Raw genomic sequence first — 10,286 nt, forward strand, 5'->3', positions numbered from 1 at the left:
AGTCGGTGATAGCATGATAGGGGAGCAGAAAGCATTAAATATTCGGATGTTTCGATGTGGGAATGCCTGTTTGCTTTTCTGAGTAGGAGGATGAAAGTAAAGATGGGACAACTTTGGAAGGGAGAGGTTGAGGCTTTTGGGGGGGAGGAGTTCAGGAATTTTGATGGGGGGATTGGGTTTGAATAAGTGAAGTGTGGCGAGCATAAGTGAGAATAATCGTCTGGCTGGCAGACGGCCGGGTGTTATTTGCGGATTATGCGGTTTTACTGTGTGAGACATAATCTGTGGTGATGCTCACCATAACAGTCACGAGATGTGTCTGATATACACTCCCGGGCAAAAGTTTTAGAACACCCCCTATTTTTCAGTTTTTACTGAAATTTAAGCAGTTTAAGTCCAGTGAATAACCTGAAATGGTACAAAGCTAAGTGGTAAACTGCCAGAGGTTAAAAAAATAAGTTTAGGTAACCAAAAACTGAAAAATAATGTAAATTTCAGAGTTGTTAAAAAGGCCCTTTTCAGGGAACAAGTAATGGGTTCGCAACTGCAGCTGTTCTGCAGCAATGGAAGTAAATTAAGCCTTGAAAGTTGATGCAAACAATTCCTACAGGTGTCCCAACTTTTGTTGATTAGTTACAAACCCTCTGTCTGTATAAAAGCATTGTTGGAACAGACTGTGTTGCTCCACCCTCTGAAGCATTATTTGGACAATATTGCACTGCAGGAAGTAGTATATTACTATCATAATGGTGAAAAAAAGACAATTGACAAAGGAAGACAGACGGACCATTATAACCCTTAAAAGTGTCAGTCTTTCCTTTCGAGAAATTGCAAAAGAAGCCAAGGTGTCAGTGAGTACAGTTTCCTACGCCATCAAAAGGCAAGAGGTCTGGCTGACCCAAAGCCACAACACAATCACAAGACAAGTTTCTGAGAGTCAACAGCTTGCGTCATAGGTGGTTCACAGGACAGCAGCTTCAAGCACAGCTTAACACTGGTCGAAGTCAGGAAGTCTCAGTTTTAACTGTGAAGAGCAGACTTAGAGCTGCCGGTTTGACAGGTCAAGTGGCAGGAAGAAAGCCATTGTTAAGATGGCAAAATAAGAAATAGAGGCTTGCCTGGGCCAACAGTGAACTACTGAAAACTGGAAGAAGGTCTTATGGACCGATGAATCAAAATTTGAAGTCTTCAGTTTATCACGCAGGGTTTTTGTACGCTGTCGAGTAGGCTAAAGGATGATTCCTCAGAGTGTGAAACCAACTCTCAAACATGGAGGAGGAAGCATGATGATCTGGAGCTCTTTTGCTGGATCCAGAGTCGGCGACTTGCACAGAGTGACTGGCACCCTGAACCAAAAGGGCGACCACAGCATTTTGCAGCGCCGTGCAATACCCTCTGGTCTACGCCTAGTTGTTCAGGGGTTCATCCTACAGCAAGATAACGACCCAAAACATACCTCCAGGATATGTCAGAACTACCTTCGAAGAAAAGAAGAAGACGGTAGGCTTCAACTCCTGGAATGGCCAGCACAGTCTCCAGATTTAACCCCCATCGAGCTGGTTTAGGATGTACTAGACAGAAGGGTGAAAGCAAAGCAACCTACAAGTGCAACACATTTGTGGGAACTTCTGCAACAATGTTGAGAAGAACTTTCCGAACAATATTTGATTTCCATTGTGGAAAGAATGCCACGCGTATGTTCGGCTGTTATATCTGCAAAAGGTGGCTACTTTGATGAGTCAAAAATTTAGATTAAATTTTGTTCAACAAAACGATTCCATGATTTCTTTTTTATCTGCAATTGTTTATTTGTTCTGTGCTTTAATTTCAGAGTACATTGAAACATTAAACTGCTTAAATTTCAGTAAAAACTGGAAAAATGGGGGTGTTTTAAAACTTTTGACCGGTAGTATGTATATACATATATGTATATACATATATGTATATATTTATATATATATATATATATATATATATATATATATATTTATATACATATTTATATACATATATATTTATATACATATTTATATACATATATATTTATTTATATATATATATATATATATATATATATATATATATATATATATATACATACAGGGTGTCCCTAAAAAAATGACCATTTGAAACTTGAATATCTAAGTAACAACATGTCCCAGGCAAACGAAAGTAAATCGGCTTTATGTTGAACAATAAAAGATTTATTTATCAAAATTCGAACGACATGCAGAGGGATGTAGATTTTATAACCGTTTTCTCAAAACTTCACAAATGTTCAATATGCGCACCGCCTGTGACACGACACACGTCAAGTCGGTGGTCCAGCTCCTGCCAAACACGCTGTAGCATGTCCTGCGTAACATACTCCAGTGCCTCAGTGATTCTCTGCTTAAGTTCCTCTGGGCTTGTAGGAAGAGGGGGGATATAGACCAGTCCTTCCACAATTCCCCATAGAAAAAAAATCACAAGGTGTCAAGTCAGGTGAACAATGGTGGCCATTTCAACAGCACATTGTCATTATCACTAGCACGCCCAATCCATCTTCCTGGTAGATTCTCATTGAGAAAAGAATTAAACATTCAACTTAGTTATTTTTTACACATTTTGTTAAAATTTGAGATCATTTGAGTGAGAATTAGCTATGTTATTGGACTACGAAATGATGTCATTTTTTTAGGGACACCCTGTACATGTATTTATGTATATATGTGTATGTATGTATGTATGTATGTGTATATATATATATATATATATATATATATATATATATATATATATATATATATATATATATATATATATATATATGACAGTATTATATTTTCTGCATAACCAGCATTGAAAGAATGTGACGGAAAACATGGGTGACAAAAAATATTTGTTCCACTCCGTTAAATATAGCCTTTGCTTCAAAGCAATGAGATATGACATTGAGCACAGCTGTCAACATTATAAGAGATTATTTCATAGGTTGTCTCTGGAGATAGCAAAGTTTTTTTTTTCCATTATGTATCTTTTTGTATGGAAGGTGTCTGTGATGTGGACAAACCAAACAAAGCTGGCTACAATGCCATAATGCTGGCATCCCTTGCACTTGTAACTTCACCCAAGCACATCGGAGTGATACACCGCCTGTTGGTCATGGGTAATGTCAACACCCCAGCCAGCCAGGTAGACTTCAAGCCATCCTTATCTTTTAATGTTCAATTGCTGTGCTGAGCCAATTTGAAAGTGGCAATCACCCTTTCTTTGTAAGTGATGTGTAAATTGTGCTATTTTATGTCGGTATCGTTCTGTGTGTTGATCAGGCTGGGCAGACTCCTCTGATGCTGGCAGCGAGTCACGGGCGGGTTAACATGGTACAGGAGTTGCTGGCTTGTGGTGCCAACGTGAATGCTCATGACTATGATGGCTCAACAGCTCTGATGTGTGCATGTGAGCACGGACATGCAGAGATTGTTGGACTACTGCTTGCACAACCTGGGTGCCAACCCACTGCTACAGACAATGTGTGTAATCACTGCATATGCTGCCAGTCCCTCCCAAACTTCTTGATTTTATTCAGATGATTCATCACAATGACATGCACTTGTATTTGAGTCTGTTCATTATACAAATCAAATAAATAAGACTCATCGGATGTCTTTCTATCTGTTCGTGTTTTTTGCAAGGACCGCTGGACCGACAAACACAAAATTTGGCACACATCCTAAGTCCGATCTGGGGATTGTCCTCAGGGTATTTTCATCCACCACCTGAGCCTTTAAAGATCACTTTTCTGGCTTTTCACTTATATGCAATCTCATTGGTTAACAGATATCACGTGACATATAACACAGCCAAAGGCCAGCACACCTAATTAGTCGAGCTGTCTTCCACCCATTGGCTCACTGCACAGCTGGCCTGACTCCACGCTCACTTATAACCCAACTAAATAAAGAATACGTTCACCGTTTTTGTACTGTGGTAAGCCAAAGCTATCTGCTACGGTGAGTAGTGTACAGTACATTCCTATTCGCAATCGCCATGCCATGCCATGCCCATCCCTTGAAGATGTATCGACTATCATTGGATGAGGTGTGTGTGTGTGTGTGTGTGTGTGTGTGTGTGTGTGTGTGTGTGTGTCATACTTTTTGTTTATTAATTGCGTACGTCTATTCATTAATTCCGCACAATTGGAATTTACCTTTTGACCCTTTAGACTGCTGAGACCCCTTAGAACTTTGAAGACCCCTAAAGACCACGAGGACCCAAAAGTTGCCAAGGACCCAAAAGTCCCCAAGTACCAAAAAGTCCCCAAGTACCAAAAAGTTCCCGAGGACCTAAAAGTCTCAAATTTCCCAAGGACCCAAAATTCCCCAAAAGTACCTGAGGACCCAAACAACTCCAAGGACCCAAAAGTGCCAAGAAGTTCCCCAAAACCCAAAAGTTCCTGAGGGCCCAAAAGTTCCTGAGGTCCCAAAAGCTCCCAAGAACCCAAAAGTCCCTGAAGACTTAAAAGTTCCTGAGGACACAAGACCCAAAAAGTCCCAGAGTACCCAAAAGACCCCTAAGACTCTGTAGATCCTGTAGACCCTTTCAGACTCGACTGTACTACAAAAAATCCATTAGAATTCCCATGTTTTAAATGCACGCCATGTTAAGGTATATAAAGCAGCTTTAATACATCCTTCCACCACGGCATGGCATTCTAATCTCATAAATAAGATTCATCGGATGTCTGTCTGTCTGTCTGTTCGCGTTTTTTTGTAAAGACTGCTGGGCTGATAACCACCAAATTTGGCACACAGACCAAGTCCGAAGTGGGGGTTGGCCTAAGTGTATTTTCATCCAGAACCTCAGCCTTTAAAGATCCCGAAGAACCATAAGACATTTGTTTTTTACATGCTTGAGAGAAGGCATTACATGCTTGAGAGAAAGACCCCTTAAGAACCTAAAGACCCATAAGACCTTTGAGACCATTGAATTCCCTAAGCACAATTAAGACACTTTAAAACCCTCAATACCCCAAAGACCCTTTGTTCCCCAAAGACGATTAAGATTCCGAAGACTCTTATAGACTCCTAAGACCCCAAAGACCCTTAAGACTTCAAAGACCCTTAAGAACTGTAAGACCCCAAAGACCCTTTGAGACCTCAAAGACGCTTAACACACCAATGACCTGCAAGAACCTTAAGACCTCAAAGACACTTAAGACCCTTGAAGACCCCTTTACCCACTGGTGTACTGGCTCTCCTGTTCCCTACACAGTAACTTCCCCCTACCCTAACCTCGTCGGTTCTCCCCCCCCCCACCCCCAATCCACCTGCGCCATTCTCAGCCCTGTTGGCTCTCCTGCTTCTCCCACTTCTCAGTATCTCTCCCACACCACACCACCCCCCCCTCTCCCACCCAGCCAACGCTGGGTAACCCTTCTCATAATTTGATAAGGATAGAGTTGTATAATATTGGTTGGGGTGCTGTGTTTGATAAGGGAGCACTATTGGGATGGAGGAGGTGGAGGGGTTAAAATCTTTCCTCTATTTTTTTCCTCCTGACCATGAAGCAAAACTCCACAGCTGTTCATCCTTTTATATTTAGTTTTGAGCCACTGTCAGGCATTCTTCCCAGCCATGGGTGAGGTTCCAGAGGCCATTGCAATAAGAGTTATGTTTTAGCTCTGAAACATACAGAAGCTTTTTGAATCCCCCTCATATATCAGATGTGGTGAGAGGATTAGGATAACAGCGTGAGTATTGGTGAAGACATTGAGGGCCATCTATATATTTTGTCTCTGGAAGAGGGAGCCTATTGTAATCAGTCAGGGTAAGTTTATGTTCACGTCTGATTGCAAATTTACTCTTATATGATGCCGTCCCCCTCCCTTCTCCCCCCTGAAGGGATTTCAATGAAAGTTGGCAAAAGTATGGACTGTAATACAATGATAAACTGATTAAATGTTGGTTTCAACAGGTCAAAGGTCATGTGCCCTCTGAAAATCTTTTTGCAGACCATAACTCCAATTGAAGGCATCTGATGCTGTCTCTTCTAATATCTCTCAGGCTCTCTCTCTCTCTCTCTCTCTCTCTCTCTCTCTCTCTCTCTCTCTCTCTCTCTGTCTCTGTCTCTGTCTCTGTCTCTGTCTCTGTGTCTGTCTCTGTCTCTGTGTCTGTCTCTCTCTGTCTCTCTCTCTCTGTCTCTCTCTCTCTCTCTCTCTCTCTCTGTCTCTCTCTCTCTCTCTCTCTCTGTGTCTGTCTGTCTGTCTCTCTCTCTCTCTCTCTCTCTCTCTCTCTCTCTCTCTCTCTCTCTCTCTCTCTCTCTCTCTCTCTCTCTCTCTGTGTCTCTCTCTCTGTGTCTCTCTCTCTGTGTCTCTCTCTCTGTGTCTCTCTCTCTCTGTGTCTCTCTCTCTCTGTGTCTCTCTCTCTCTGTGTCTCTCTCTCTCACACACACACACACACAAAATGTAACAGTGGGTTGACATCAAGCATAGCCAGAGGCATATCCTTCGCCATGTTTACATCAAATTCTATTTTCTGGTTTTATTTTGCAACATATTTGATCATGCAAAGTCTTCCAGCACCCTGTTGTGGGATGCATTCATACTCCTGATACATGTTATTATGTTACAAAACACTAGCCTTCATGTCTTTCAGCATTCATAGTTAACCTGCAAAGCCACTTTTTCATTTGATCTCTCTGCTGTAAACAATTCTGCTGCTGCAGTTGTGATTGTTGTTTTTCTGCCCTTTGTGCCTGAATGCAGGACGGCAGCACGGCACTGTCCATTGCACTTGAAGCCAGGCATCGCAACATTGCGGTCTTGCTCTACGCTCATGCAAATTTTGGCAAAGCACCCTCCACGGTACATGGGCTTTACAACCAACCAACGTGATAGTCTCTAAAATGGCTCATTCTTCTCAGCAAGCTGGTACTCATTCTGCCGACCTCAGAAGGATGACGGTCTGAGTCAATTCACCTGGTGTTATTTTAATGGCATAACAGGGGCTTGAACTCAGGAACCTAAGATTTTAAGGCAGCCACCTTAACTGTGAAGCCAACACCAGCCTGGTGTTCACCAGCCAGAGAAGGATATTAACGTCATTCTTCTTTCTCAATTCTATTTCCTTTTTTATTTTTACAGTCCTTTATTTGACTCTTCCACTTCCTTTTTACTCCCTCCTATTTATAATCTCTGCCACTAAAGGTGGATGGAGATTACATTTTCACCCGTTTGTCTGTCTGTTTGCTTGTCTGTGAGCAGGATATCTCAAAAGTTATTGACGGAATCGGACAAAATTTGGAGAACAGGTTGGGTGTGTGTTAAGGATGAACTGAATATATTTTGGTGAAGATCTGGATCCGGATAAGACTTTTTTTTTCTGAAGTGATTCTTCACCATTGAGAGATTGGGCCAAAAACAATATGTAGCACGATATCTCAAACAGTTATGGACGGATTATGACAAAACCTGGTGGATGAGTTTTGGAAATGAGAACAAGCTGATTAGATTTTGGTGAAGATTTGGATCTGAGAATTTCACGTGATTATTCACCATTACTCAAGTGATAGGGCCAAAAACGACATACCGCACAATATCTCAAAAAGTTCTGGATGGATTCAGATGAAATTTGGTGGACAGGTTCGGTGTGAGACAAGGATGAATGGTTTATATTTTGGTGAAGATTGATGCAAAACGTAAACTGTTCAGCCTTGTGGGGCTATGTGCTCTACCTAGTGCCGTTCGAGTTTTACTTGTTTCAATAGCTTGATCTCCATTTGTTCTTGTGCTAGGTATCAGCAGTAGCATTTATCCATTCTGCAGAATATTTGTTCTCTACAAAAACGGCATTATAATTTTGATGCCAAATCTTTATGGAAGCTATTAAGCCATTCTATCGTCTATCGCTATCCTTCCGATCAGCAGATCGTTGCAGTTGCTGTTGTGAGAGCGTTGTAACTGCAGTTCATTGAAATGAGTTGGATTGCAGCCTAAAATCTTTGCTTAAACTTCCTGTTCATTCCTCATGTATAATCAACAGAAAGATGTCAGTACTAAACATTGACTTGGAGAAAACAGCCAAGTAATTCACATTTACAGGGGAACAAACTGAAACAAATGAGTAAAATTGCATTTCACATTTTATATCAGAACAAAATGTTGATAGAGGAAAAAAAACAACTACCAAAGTTATTTGAATCGTACAGACACAGCAACAATAACAACCACAACCAACCAAAATGCCAACCTACAACAACAACCTTTTAATGATAGTTTTCCCCTTTTTTCAGGGGGAGATCAAATGATGGCACTCCTCCACACTGATCTATTCATTGTACAAGTTTCATGCAAATCCAAACCTTCCATATTCTATTGGACGATTTCAGTACGTCTTTTTCGAACATCCTCTCGGCTTTCTTCCTTCTACCATTAACTTTATTACTTTCCTTCCAACTTCATCTTCTGACCTTTGTTGCACATGACCATACCAACCAAGTCTTCTCTTCCTAAGTTCTTCACCACCATTGATTTTTTAAAAATCTCTTCCTGATTCCTGAGCTCATAATTATTTATTTCAGAGACCATCCACTTATTACCTCCTACACCGAAAACATAACCAATGTTATGATTAACATTGGAGGTTGTTTTCACCCTCTCCATCTATCTGTTTGTCTGTAAGCATGATATCTCAAAAAGTCATGGATGGATTTGGATGAAATTTGGTGGACAGGTTGAGTATGTGACAAGTCCAAAGTGATTAAATTTTGCTGAAGATCCGGATGTGGATTCACTAATGTTTTAAGTGACTCTTCACCAACCATTGAGAGATCGAGCCAAAAATGATTAGAGAGCACAATATTTCAAAAAGTTTTAGACGGATTTGGACAAACCTTGATGGACAAGTTGGGTGTATGACAGACGAATTTATTCGATTTTGGTGTTGATCCGGATCCAGATACAATAATTTTTTACATTTATTATGGAATTCTTTCCCATTAAGAGATGGGGACAAGAACGTTATAAAGCATGATATCTCACAACGTTGTGGATAAGTTATAACAAAACTTGGTGGATGAGTTGGCTGGGTGACAAGAACAAGCTTATTTTATTTTGGTTCATGTCCAGATCCAGATACTGCCTATCAGTGGGATACAAAATATAAACTGTTCACCCTGGTGGAGGTATGTGCTCTATCGAATGCCATTCCAGTCCATCATATTCTAATCTTGATTCTTTCCATTCTTTTTATATCTTTGATCAATTGATCTGCATTGTCCGTGTTTTGCTTCCATACGTCAATAACGGTCTGATACATGCCTTACAAGCTCTAACGTTAGATAGTGGAATGTTTCTATGCTTCATGATACCACTTCATGCATTTATTTATTTGCTTAAGTTTTGAGAGGTTTTAGATTAACAATGTACTGTACATGCTCTTCCAGGTTGTACCCATCACTGGCCGAAAAAAACTGAGCTCCGATTTGTGTTTTGAACACAAATAAATGAAAATATTGACCTTACCTACTGTGGCATACCATGGAAGTGAGAACAAAAACTCCAGGTTGATACATAAACAAGAGTTTGTCTCTCTTTCCGGGTTGTCCTGAAGGAATGGTGAGCAGTACTACCCTAAACAGTGTACGAAATTTAATATAATCCAGATAAAACTTTATATTCAGTATTAAAACGGACTGTTTATGAATTAATATAATTTAATAAATATATGAAGCAAAGTTGAAGATGTGCTCTGGGAAGTTGATTGAAATAGACTACAACTTATTGACCTCAAGATGTGAAAATTGCAGTTCGATTTTTACTGCACTTCGTTCTTTACTCACTCACAATAGGCCTGGCCTCCCAGCTGAAGTTTGTGCTGGACCAGCCATGGCTTTTGTAGTCCCGAATGAACCGAAACGGGTGAACTTCTTGATCGTAATAGTTCCATTTGATATGTTTTGACAGTTTTATTGATTGAGCTGCAACTATATTTGTCTTATTTTAAATTGCTGGGAATGTTTTAAGTTTTAAAAAATAAAATCCTCTGGAGTATTAAGTGGTGCTTGGTTGATTTATAAAGCCTGCTTCAATTTGTTTTATTAAACAGGTTTTGAGGCTCGTGGAAGAACAGTGGGACAATGAATATACAGACAAGTTGGAGCAAAGGGAAAACAGTGGGACAACAATAAATGGATGCATAACAACACAAAGAGAAAATTTCATGAGAAGGGTGGGAACAGGGTCTCAGCAGGTGTGAAACATGGGAGGACAATGAGGTGCGCAGCAGATTAAAATCCTGCAGGAAAGA

General features: G+C 40.4%; 1 protein-coding gene across 6 annotated transcripts in view; it reads left to right on the plus strand.

Annotated features, from left to right (window-relative positions):
* The window catches only part of LOC147024883 (uncharacterized), a 90,743-nt gene extending 80,709 nt beyond the window's left edge, over positions 1–10,034 (plus strand). For all 6 annotated transcript variants that reach the window (XM_085885239.1, XM_085885237.1, XM_085885240.1 and 3 more), the window contains 4 exons: positions 3,032–3,174; positions 3,312–3,512; positions 6,746–6,844; positions 9,424–10,034. In XM_085885239.1, the coding sequence (XP_085741365.1) occupies positions 3,032–3,174; positions 3,312–3,512; positions 6,746–6,844; positions 9,424–9,483 (503 nt within the window). In that variant the 3' untranslated portion in view covers positions 9,484–10,034. The remainder of the gene's footprint in view (positions 1–3,031; positions 3,175–3,311; positions 3,513–6,745; positions 6,845–9,423) is intronic.
* Positions 10,035–10,286: the final 252 nt, after the last annotated feature.

The sequence above is a fragment of the Eptatretus burgeri genome, chromosome 6 (genome assembly GCF_056783735.1).
Source record: "Eptatretus burgeri isolate ZD-2024b chromosome 6, Ebu_testis_v1, whole genome shotgun sequence".
Classification (NCBI taxonomy): domain Eukaryota; kingdom Metazoa; phylum Chordata; class Myxini; order Myxiniformes; family Myxinidae; genus Eptatretus; species Eptatretus burgeri.